The 11,754-nt window shown below is 57.9% G+C and overlaps 1 protein-coding gene across 1 annotated transcript; it reads left to right on the forward strand.

The window, feature by feature from the left end:
• Nucleotides 1-336: 336 nt before the first annotated feature.
• SHISA8 (shisa family member 8) lies at nucleotides 337-9,980 on the forward strand. Its single transcript, XM_027680862.1, has 4 exons — nucleotides 337-1,163; nucleotides 8,321-8,445; nucleotides 8,550-8,690; nucleotides 9,178-9,980. Exons 1-4 carry the CDS (start codon nucleotides 616-618, stop codon nucleotides 9,492-9,494), a joined length of 1,131 nt encoding a protein of 376 aa, XP_027536663.1. The 5' UTR covers nucleotides 337-615; the 3' UTR covers nucleotides 9,495-9,980.
• Nucleotides 9,981-11,754: the final 1,774 nt, after the last annotated feature.

Consider the following 11,754-nt stretch of genomic DNA (forward strand, 5'->3'; position numbering starts at 1 on the left):
GTCCTGCCGCCCCGTGGCGGCGGGAAGCCTGGCAGAGGACTCAGTGAAGGACCTTCTCCGGTTTCCTCGGGAGGCTGTCAGGCGGCGGGGGAGCCGAGCCCCCCGCGCCTCGCTGGCCGCGCCGGCTCCCTCCCTCTCTCCTCTGCACTCCTCCTCCTCCTCCTTCTCCTCCTCCTCCTGCTCCTCCCGCCCTGGTGCGAAGGGCTTTCGCTGCTTCTCTCTTCCCTCTCCTTCCTGTCTCCTCGGCGGACCGCGGTGCCGGGAAGCGCGGCCAGAGGCGCGGGGATGGGGCGGCCGCCGGCTCCCGGCCCGCCCGCCCGCTCCCGCCGCCCGCCGCCGCGTCCCCTCCCCGGCCGGCGGGAGGCGGCGGCTCTCCCATGCCGCCCGCCTCGCCCTTTGCTTTGAATTTCTGCCCGTCGGCCGATCTGGGGAGAGACGGGGAGGGGGTACGTCCCTTCGCACTTTCCCCCCCCTCCACTTCTTTTTTTCCACCCTTGTTTGCCTTCCTTCCATTACGCCCCCCCTCCTCCCTAGCCCGCTTCTCCTCCACCGGGACTGTTCGGCGGCCATGCGGCCGGTCCTGGGCGAGCGGCTCTAACTCGCCACCTCGCCCGGATGGCCCCCCGGAGCCGCGGGCGGATGGAGCCGAGCTACGTCGTGGGTATCTGCTGCCTGGTGCTGCTGGAGCCGGGCCGGGTGTGGAGCGGCGAGCCCAGCACCGGGGGGTCCGGGGAGAGCGGGAACAGCAGCCAGGCACCGCCGCCGGAGACCACGGCCCCCGCGCCCACCGGAGCGGCACCACCGGGGGGGGACCGCTGCCGCGGGTACTACGACGTGATGGGGCAGTGGGACCCGCCGTTCAACTGCAACGCCGGCATCTACCAGTACTGCTGCGGGACCTGCGGGTACCGCTTCTGCTGTCAGTTCAAGCCCAGGCGGCTGGACCAGAGTGGCTGCTCCAACTACGACACCCCCAACTGGGTCAACACGGGCCAGCCACCTGCCCGGGTGGACGAGACCCCCGAGGACCCCACTCGTGACAAGACCAACATGATCGTCTACATCATCTGTGGCGTGGTGGCCATCATGGTGCTGGTGGGCATCTTCACCAAGCTGGGCCTGGAGAAGGCACAGGGTCCCCAGACAGAGATGACCGTCTCCAGGTAAAAGGGTCCGATACCCCCACCCGCCCCACTCGGTTTCCCCATGGGTGCCAGCTCATGTTCCCAGCCCATTGCATAGGGTGAGCCCTGGCTTCACCTTAGGACTGCCAAGAGGGTGAGGTGATCCCCAAACCCCCTATCCCGGCATGCTGAGACACAAGGGGGGTGGGATGACTGCAGCTCCCCAACTTGCCCTGGCAGGGAGGACTGCCAGCCAGGACAGCCTCCACAAGTAGGGGTGGTCGTACACCCATTCCCTCCCAAAATGATCTGCTCCATCTCTTGAGGAGGCATGTCCCTGATTCAGGAGTGCCAACCCACCAGCCAGTGGGATGGGTGACATGAGAACTACAGGATGTGGCTTTCCCCCCCAAAGCCAATCTGTGGTTTCCAATGTCCATGGAAGGGGAGCATAACTATGGTCTGACTATGTATGGGGTGACTCTGGACTGCAGTCCCCTTGGTCTCAGCCTCGCTGGCAGTGCAGGGGGAGAGGAGGTGGCAAAGACAGCTCCTCTGTGGCTGCTGCGCCAGCTTGTGTGTGTGTGCATGGGTGTGCCCTGCTGTCTGCTACTGTGCACCAGAGTGGGACATCACCCTTGTGGGGGGGAGTCCGCACTCCTTGGAGCTCACTCTCCAGCAGAAAGTTGGGCAGTCTCTTCCTGGACCCCATACCCTGTGGCTCCAGCCCCTGGTTTTTCAGCCCACTCCTGGGGCTGAGCACAGGGCTGGTGGGGGGAAGGTCAAGGTGTCAGGCACATTTTGGCATTGAGGACCCCCTGTGTCTCTCCCAACTCCTGTCCTGCTGCTGTGGCCATCGGTACATCTTCCTCTCTTCCTACTTGATACACGCTTCTCTCCCCATTTTGGGGCTCTACTTTGCACCTTCCCAGTGAGGACATAGAGTCTGGAGAGAAACCCATTTTCATGCCATTTTGTTAAGGGATTTTAGCTTTTAAAAAAAGAAAAAGCAGGGCTGGAGGAAATGATGATCGCTGGGATCATTAGGGAGTCACCCTGATTGCAACCCACAGCATGGACACCCTCTTTCCTTCCCCTGGAGCACCCTTTTTTCCCTGCCTGTTTAGGACTTGGGCAGCCACCGGGTGCTGCACCCCACATCCGAACCCACTGCACTCCATACCCAGATCCACGTTACTTCTTCCACCCACCCAGGGGAGCAGAGGCTGGCCACCCCTGCTTGGAGGAGGGTCATATTGAAGAATGGAGGAGGGTCACAGGACCCTCCTGAGACATGTGAGGCAGTTTTGGGGGGATCCGTGCTGTGCCCCCTCCTTGGCAGGAAGCCTGGCTGTGTGCTGCTGCGTGCCCGCGCCTCCCCCCGCGTTGCCTGAGGAAGCGTTGGCACCTTGACAGGATCAATACGGCCTCCGCCAGCCTCCTGACTCCCCTTCCACTCGCCTGCCTCCGTGTCTTTTTTTGGTCGCTCCCCCCCCACCTCCCGGGAATGAGATACTGTGCTTAGGGAGGGGTCAGACCCTGGGACACCCAGACCCGGGTCCTCATCCCGTGCCATGGGGTCTTGCCTTCTCCCATCACCAGGCACACTGGTGGAACTGCTGCCACTCACTGTGGGCTGTTTTTCTGTGTGTAGCCTCAATTCTGTGCTGTTGGAGCAGTGTGTTTCCCCATGTCCCCTCTCCTTGCTCATACAAGCCTGAATTTTCCCGAAAGGAGCCTGTTCTCCCTGAAGCCGCAGATCTTTTGTGCACTAGCATATAGATTGGGAGAAGACAAGTTTTCCTCACCCACCTTTGTGGGACAAAATCAGAAGGGCACCTTCATCAGCGGAGTCAGGAGAGGTCTTGCCGTCTTCCATGACCTGTGTCCTTCTGTGTAAGACATAAGCGCCTTCGGATCCACAGAGTTGGTGACTGGCAAGCCCTGGCAGGGCAGGAGTGGTGCATCAGGTGCAGAGCCCCAGGAACCAGGCAAGGCACCAGGCTGACATGACCTCCCTGGTGCTGGGCTGATGGAGACAGTGCCAGAGGCTGGGTACATGGCATAGGCATCCAAAAAAGGGACACTGTCACCTCCATTCCATTGTGAGCCTGGGGAGCTGGCGCAATACATTTTGTTTTGGTGCCTCTGAGAGAGCAGGGCTATTTCTACCTGCCTTGTCCCTGTATCCACGCATGGCCCAAGGGGTGGGCAGTACCACCACGCCTCTCTCCCAGCGCCTCAGGTAGGAGCTTCTCATTTGCTCCTTGGGCACCGCATCATGGCCTTGGGCCAGCTCCCTGTTGCACGGTCATCTTGGTTTCCATTCCTATCCCTCCCTCCCACCAGGGTTTTTTCCACTCCTGGGGAGCACTGTGTGCTGCCCTGGGTGGCTCCCACTGCTGCTGGCTCCCACCCCAAGGTTTCTTGCTTGGAGGGAAAGGTCAACTACTTCTGCACCTCCAGATGTTGTTTGTCATGGTTCTGGTCCTAGTCCAAATCTGGGAAGAGCAACCAGGTGCAGGAAGTCCACTAGCTCCTCCCTCATGGAGACACCTGAGTCTGTATCCATCTTGTCCTGAGATCCTCATGCCTTGGCCACCTCCAGCATCTCCTCACAGATTTGGGTACTGGTCTACCCAGGGAAGTGGGTGCTCTAGTGACTGCAGCTACCTGATTTGTCCTCCCCTCCTCATCCGCCTTCCTCCTGCAGGGCCTTATGGCAGCTCCTGCACTCCCCTCTCCTTCCTGCTCGGCTCACACTTGGCATCCATCCCCAGCACTCGCTTAGCTTGGCCAAACCCTTGAGTCAAGAACACCTGCCTGTGTTTTTCTTCAGTCCCCGGATCTCCGGGGACATTGGGTCCTTGGGGACTGCAAGGATTTGTTTGCGCCCATTGCACGAGAGCAGGCACATCCCCCAGACCTCTCCCAAAAACCTCCTGGGAGGGAATTGCAAGATTATAGCTGGGGCGGACGTCCCTATGGCAAGAGTTGGGCAAAGAGCAGGCCCCTGGGGAGTAGTGAGGATTCTGGAGAGGGGCAAAACAGCCATCAGGAGCAGGTGCCCTGGCAGCTGCAGTAGGTGAGTGTGCAGTGCTGGCTTTTCACTCTTTAGGTCTCCCCATGCTATTTGGGGTTCCCCAAACTTGGCCCCACTGTGCATCCAACTGCACTGGGTATTTCTCTGATAATGCTCAAGTCCATGGCCATGCCTGCAGTCAATGCCGATGGTAGCATGTGGTGGTGAAGACCTAGAAAAAGTGTTTGCAGGCAGCATGGTGTGCTGCCCTGGCTCTTTGGGGGATGAGAGGGGATCCAGCTCAGTGGGGAGGGAGACCTGGAGCCCTGTTCCTAGACTGAACATGATGTCTAGGGAGGCTCACTTCCACCACTCAATTATTTGCCCAAGCTCCATTACCCCACGCTGCAACTCCAGTTTTGCAAAGACACCTTGCTACCCCTACGCCTTCCTGAGCATCCCTAAGAGTCCCAGCCCCACTGCGCAGGTGTCCCACGGTGTCCATTCTGCTCAGTTGCATAGATGGGCACCTCTTGCCCTGAGTAGACGCACCATAAGCCGTGGGAAATGTCCCCACCTCAGGAGGTGAGGATTACACTCTCACTGGGCATGGAGGTGGTGTGGCCAGCTGGGATGCCAGCCCGCCTGCAGCTATGATATGCTGTGTGTCTCCTGCAACGCTGTGCCTCTGCTCCAAACCTCATCGTCCTGCTCGTCCAGTGGCTGCCACCTTCTGTGTCCCTTCCAGGGGTTCACTCCAGCTCAGGGCAACATCACTTCATCCATCACTCCATCTGTCCTCTCTTCTGCAAGCTGCGCTCGTCTCCTCACTTCACTCCCTGTCCCCTTGCAGGGACTTGCAGCCTCTCTCCTGTTGAGCTTGCCAGGTGTGGGGCTTGGGCCTCCCAAAAGTGAGTCAGCCCCTGGACTGGGGTGTTCTGCCAGATCCTGGGTCCTGCTCCCACACGGGAACCTCCCCTGGGATGGCTCAGGAGCACTGAGTGCTGCGTGCGTGGCTCTTGCCGTGGAGCTCTCTTGGCCTCCATCTTCACTGCTCCTGGCTCTGCCTCTGCTTGGTCTCAGGGCTCGCACCAAGATGGTTTGGGGCATAGTTGTTGTACCCATTGGCAGAACTAGGCTTGCCATGGAGGTGGCTGCATGCCCACCAAGTTGACGCTGTGCTCAGGCAAGCTGGGTGGCCGGCTGCCTCACACATGGCCTCACATACTCCACAGCTGTGGCTAGGGTGGTGGATGGAGGCCTCAGTGGTGCTGTTCATTTGTGCTTTTTGCAGACAAGCAGTGTAGGTCTAAAGCCACATCTGCTCTCCGTTCCCTTCCTCCACCTGCACCTCAGAACCATTTTGGTGCCACAGACCATCGGGTGACCTAGGGAGATGTGGCCTGAGCTTCCCCAAGCCCTCCAGCCACAGGACCAGACTGAGGCTCATAAAACTCCCAAAACCCTGTTTGGTGAGACAGCAGTTCCTCAGGATGGTGTCACCCTCTGTGTCCACCTCCCCTGCACTGCACCACCTGGGGATGAGCCAGGGAGGGCGTGCAGCCCCAGAGAGACCTACTGGCACCCATAGCCTATGGCACCACTTCTGGTGCAAGGGCAGGGTGAATCCGGGTGTTGCTGGTGCTAAGGGCTCATGAATGTTTCTCACCATGGCAGAATAGCTCATTAAGAGCTGCTCGTGCTGTTGTTAATCGTTATCATCCGCACGCCCTGGGTGGTCAGCACAGAGGGCAGGTTTATGAGAAAGAGCATTGACGGATTTATCTGGAGAGGAAGTCAGAGATAAAGGATTGCTCAAGTTTCATAAATAGACCCGAGGAAAGGAAAAAATAATTTAAAAAATAGGTCAAATCGCATTGAACTTCCCGTTGAAACAATCCTGTTTGAGTGCTGGCCCTGGGGACAGGCAAGAGCAGGCAGCGTCCAGTGGGGAGGGGGCCAGCGAGCAGTGCACCCCAGGGAAGGTGGGAGCTGACAGGGCGGCAGCTCCCTGTGTTGACAGTCTACACCCATGGCCTTGGGGGACCTGCCTCCCCCCCCCTGCCCTGCCTGGGCATAGCCCACTGCCCACCCACGCATGTGCCCAGAGTTTCTTTGCGCCTGGCTTGGACCCTAGTTGAGTCAGTCCACTGCAGGAGGGGTCCTGGGGAGGTGCAGGATTTGAATAGCTGCAGGATGGAGGTGGCACAGCCTCCTCAGCAGCCTGGTCAAGCACTTAACTACTCTTGCAGGAAAAAAGGTTGTTTCTTCTGTTTAAACAGCATTTCCTGTATTTCTTTTGCCCCTGTCATCTCTTGTCAGCCTGGCACTGTCCTTGTTGCACCTTCCCTTCAGATACTCACCTACATTGATAAGATCCCCCAGAGCCTTCTCTTCTCTGGGCTGAACAGTCCCAGCTTTCTCAGCCTCTCCTCATATAAAAGATGCTCTGATCCCATCTTTGTGGCCCTTCCCTGGACTCTCTCCCATATGTCCATATCTAGCTTGTACTTAGGAGCCCAGAGCTGGAGCCAGCACTCCAGGTGTGGCCTCACCAGTGCTGAGGAGAGGGGAAGGATCACCCTCCTCAGACCTACTGGCAACACTTTGCCTAATGCAGCCCAGGAGACCATTCAGCGCCTTTGTCCCAAGGGCACACTGCTGGCTCATAGTCAACTTGGTGTCCACCAGGATCCCCAGGTCCTTTTCCACTAAGCTGCCTTCCAGCTGTCAGCTGCCAGGGTTTGTTCCTCCCTCATTTCAATTTGTTCAGCTCCATGACTGTCCTCTTGGCCCAGTTGGAGATTAAGTGATCCCAGAGGGGTTGCTACCCAAAGCTTCCCAAGAATGATGTGAAATTAACCCAAAGGGCAAGTGACCTTCCCTTGTAGCTTTGCTCTTGCCATCACCCTGTGATACTGACTGGAGCCAAACTGGGAGGGAAAATGAGGGGCCCCAAAAGCATACACACCCCTGGGCACAACACGTTGATTTCCCCCTTGTTCTCACTGCCTTTCCTGGCAATTCCCTGTACCACATTCACTAGGTTTTTGAGCACTCTGGTGCCATGAGCTGACACATCTACCGAGTCAGGATTATTCCCCCCTTCCTCTCCCATTTGCATTTATGCATGTTGAGTTTATCTGCTGTTTTATCATCCAACCACTTGCTAACCGTCAGCTCCTGCCACAGCTCCCAGTGTGCGTCTATGAGCCAGCCACAGCCTTCGAGGCGTGAGGCACACTGACAGTGAGCTGGGGATTAGGGAGCCAAAAGAAAGCCCCAAGTGGACACCCCTGCACTCCTGCAGTCACCCGGGGATGGTCAAGGCAGGGGCAATGGCATGTCTTCTCATTACAAAGTCCCACACCAGCAGGAGCATCCCAACCTGTCCTGGGACTTGCTGCCCAAGGCTGCAGTGGCAGGTGGGTATGCCCTGCTCCAGCACTGCTGCTGTGCTCCCTCTATCACTGCTGGTGTATTTTTCTCTGGCATCACTGGTGTGCCCCACTCTGGCACCACTGCTGTGCCCCAACTCTGGCATGGCCAGCATGCCTCGCTCTCACATTGCTGGCACACCGCGGTGGGACTGCAGCATCTCCGTCCATGAATGTTAAACGAAATAGGGCTCTATCTTATGTAACGGTGTTTAATGTTTAATGCTGTTACTTACAAGGAGGGTGTTATGCACAGACAGCGCCTGCGCCAGAGGCTGCCGCTAGTTCATCCCCTTCCCCGAAGGGGTGCAAGTGGCCTCTCTAATCCCTTCCTCAGGGTCTTCCATGTGGACTCGAGTGGAGGTGTTGCCTCCTCTCCCCACCTGCACCAGGCTCTCACTCCAAAGAAGCATCCCCAAAGTGTTGCTCCAGCTGCCATCAGATCAGGTTCCTCTGTCTCAGTGCATCAGACCCTTGAACCCCGCTCCAAGCCATGCATCTCCCTCACCACCCTCACCCACTGACAACCCTGGCTCTGGGAGGGCTCAGCCTCAGCCAGATCCCAATTAACTGTTCAGCTGGGTTAGGACCCTGGGTGCATCCTGGCTCCCGGCAGCCATTTCCTAGCGCCAGGCTGCCTGGCTCTGCCTCCAAAGAGCACGATTCAGGGCCGGGATGCATTAGGGGGCCCAGGGGAACAGGATATTGCCCTAACAGCCCTTTCATCCCTTTCCCAGGACGCTGACAGATCTGCTGAAGCAGCCAGGCCAGAGCCCCTCTGAGAACATGGACAGCCTCATGGGGGGTGTGCAGGTCCCACTGGGCGAGGGGCTGGCTCGGGGGCCCCCCAGAAACAGCACAGGTAAGGTGCTAGTGTGGTGGGGAAAAATAAGTTCCCTTGGGTGGATAAAGGCAGCAGGAGGGCACAGCCTGTGGCTGAGCCCCCACCTGCCTCTGCCCCTCCAGACAAGCCGCCCTTGAACAATACAGTGGCCATTGCTCCCTCACTGGGGCGGCCCCACAGCCACGGCAAGCGCCTGCCGCTGGCCAGCAGCCTGGCCCTGTCAGCCTCAGACTACACTTCCTACACCACCCTCAAGGTTGGAGGTGAGTGCCGCTGGCGTGTGGGGTGGGATGGTGGCAGGGGGACCCAGCAAGACGAGTGGGGAGGGGCATGGGGCTCACAGGGGTGCATGGACAGGACAAGCCTCCCAGTTTCCCAGGGCTCCTGGGGTGACTGCTCATAGCAGAAACTCTGGGGCTCCTCCACTGTTCCACCAGCCTGCTGTGCTGCCCAGTCAGTCAGTGTCCAGGGTCTCCCATGGATCCAGTGCACTTCCCAGCCAGTCACCCAGGATCCCACACAGACCTGAAGCTCTGCCCACCCCATCAGACCTCAGGATCCACATGGACACACTGCACTCCCCAGCCAGTTCATTGCTGAGATCCCCCCCACTACCCAGCCAACCAGTACCCAGGATACCTCCCACAGCCCCATCCCAGCCTTCCCAACCAGTGCACCCTCCCCGGTCCCCCCCAAACCAGCAGAAGTGGGTGTTCCTGCAGGGGTGACATCCCACCCCTGTCCCCACAGAGAGCGCCTCCGAGGACTTCTACAGGCGATTCGGGGGGCTGGAGACACCCCCCGCCAGCACACTGCCCTTCCCACCCACCGAGACACCAGTGCTGCCCAAGGGCTGCCCCCTGCCCAAGGCCAAGGGCCCCAAGCTGCCAGGGAGCCTGGTCTTCCCAGGGGGCTGGGAGGAGGCCCCCCATCGCGGCCCCCACCGGCCGGGCCTGGCCACCCTGCGCCCCGAGGGGCCACCTGAGGCCTTCGGCCCCTCCACCCCACTGTACAGCCAGCACCCCCGGCACCTCGCCACCAACAGCAAGACTGAGGTCACCGTCTGATGACCAGCACTGCCAGGGGCTGGGGCTGCCCCCTCACCTGGGTGTTGCTGCCCTCGGCAGCCCACCAGAGCAAAGCATCGTAGGACCTACGTAAACTGCGACGCTGGCCAGAGGGGGAGACGCGCCGTCCTGCCTCCCGTCCAGGGATGGCGACTGCTGGCTGCACTTCACCATCGAGGAGGCATTGGGGTCTCATCCGGGCAACAAGTTTCAGCCATTCTCAGCCTGCCCCATGAAGAGGCTGAGCTGGGAGCACACTGGCAGAGCAGTAGCCTGCTCAAGGGACAGAGGCCAATGCTGGACAGACTGGGAACACATTCTGCTTGGGCCAGGCACCCTGAACCTAGCTCCAGTGAGCAGGTGGGGGGAAGAGCAATGGACTCAAAGCACCAGCCCGGTGCTGCCAGTAAAGCCCAGCAGCCCCTTTCCCTCCCCAGCCTCCCCTTTCCCACTGCCCCAGCCTCCCCCTTGTCAATAAATAATACATTAAACCACATGGCCTTGGTATAGTTTGGCTGGGGAATTCCACACTGCTCCCAAAACCCCACCACCTTCCCCAGGGGCAGCAGAGTGCAAAGCCCACTCCCACAGGGCCTGGGGAACCCCCCCAGTGGGGGACATGGTGGGAACACAGCTTCCAGGCCCAATCGCAAAACCCTTCGAGCTGCTACACAAAAACGAGATCTCCTCTGTCTGAAGTTTAATGGTTCTGACAGAGTTTTACCAGGGGGAGCAGAGAAACAAAGAGATGGAGTGAAAGGACATTATTCTAAACCAAGGTCAGCTAACAGCTTTCATCCCATAGAGATGCTCCTAAAATTGCAGGTTTCTGGCATAGCTTTACCTTGCTTGGCTTCGCTTAAGCCATCAGCCTCTTGAGTTGTTTCCAAAGGAGCATGTAGACACCATACTTGCTCCACCAAGGGATCATCTTTTGTTGCAAGCTGTACAGCTCTGTTCTTCAGGTTATCCAGACAAAGGACTGACAGCTTCCCAAGGTGCCTGCAAGGTTTTATGTCTCTAAAGGACATTTCAAGCTCACCTCTGCTTAAGAGCAGCTGTTGGGTGGGATGAAAAGGGCTAAGAGAAAGAGGGCAGGTAGGAGGTGGTGGTAACGTTCATCTTTATTAGGTAACAGATGCTCAGGAGCCCTGGAACAGGATTTTCAGACAGCAGATATGTTCCCTGGGGAACCTCCCCACCACCAGTTGCATCTTGTATCACAAAGCATCCCTACTCTGAACTCCATGAGGATAAATAGACTTTCTTCACATAATCCATAAAACAATTTTCTCCCACCCACAAACAAAAAAGTTACAGTATATACACACACATGTAAAAAAAGTCGTAGGGACAGATGGGCAGCAAATTTATAAACAGTGTAGAAAAAACAGGCCAAAGATCCGTCACCCTGGAGGGGGCAGAAAAGTATAAGCCATGCTAGGACCCTCCGTGGATCATGCTATTTGCTACTGGGTTTCAGCCCAGCAGTCTCCCAGCTCCCCAGCCAGTACTTCCTGCAGCCCAGCCCCCAGGGCTCAGACCACCATTAGTGACCAAGTGGCACCTCAGCATCACTGCTTTCCCAAGGCCTTGCTTCCCATTTTACTAAAGCACAAAACTTCCCACGTGTTGCACGCAGACCCAGAGAAATGCAAAATAACTCAGAGGTTGCCACAGGTAAGGAGTTCCTGTATTTCAGGGAAAAAAACATGACCAGGAAGACAGCATGAGAGCCACTGAAGAGGACAAAAATCAGGAGGAGGCAATCCACCTCCCAGAATAGGATCACTGATAAGCCAGGGAACTTGGGAATGGGCAACCAAAACGTGTACAAACCCAAGAGCTCTTATGCATACCTAGGATACCTGCTTGAAGCTGATCAAAGACACTCTTGAGAGCAACCTCTTCCCCTCAAACAATGAGCTTCCCTCCAACCACCAACCCTGGGAAGCAAGGAACCCCCCTGCCTGCCAGCAGGACAAGAAGCTCTGGCTGCCGGCCATTGCAGCTGGGTGTCTCCCAGCTATTCCCCAACTAAAGTGGGGGAGGGAGGGAAACATCTTCTGGTCCCTGCACTTTTGTCTGCAGCTACAGATCACGATCATGGGGAACAGGCTTTGCTGGGAGACAGGTTTCTCCTGGCCCCAGTTTCCATCTTCGTGAAGCCAGGCAACTCCAGGACTAGGATTACCTGTGCTCAATTCCTGTAGCACATGAAATGCCCCTCACAGATGCCAAAAGACCCTGTGCAAAGTGA

Source organism: Neopelma chrysocephalum, unplaced genomic scaffold, assembly GCF_003984885.1.
Source record: "Neopelma chrysocephalum unplaced genomic scaffold, ASM398488v2 Primary Assembly neopelma1_59, whole genome shotgun sequence".
Lineage (NCBI taxonomy): Eukaryota > Metazoa > Chordata > Aves > Passeriformes > Pipridae > Neopelma > Neopelma chrysocephalum.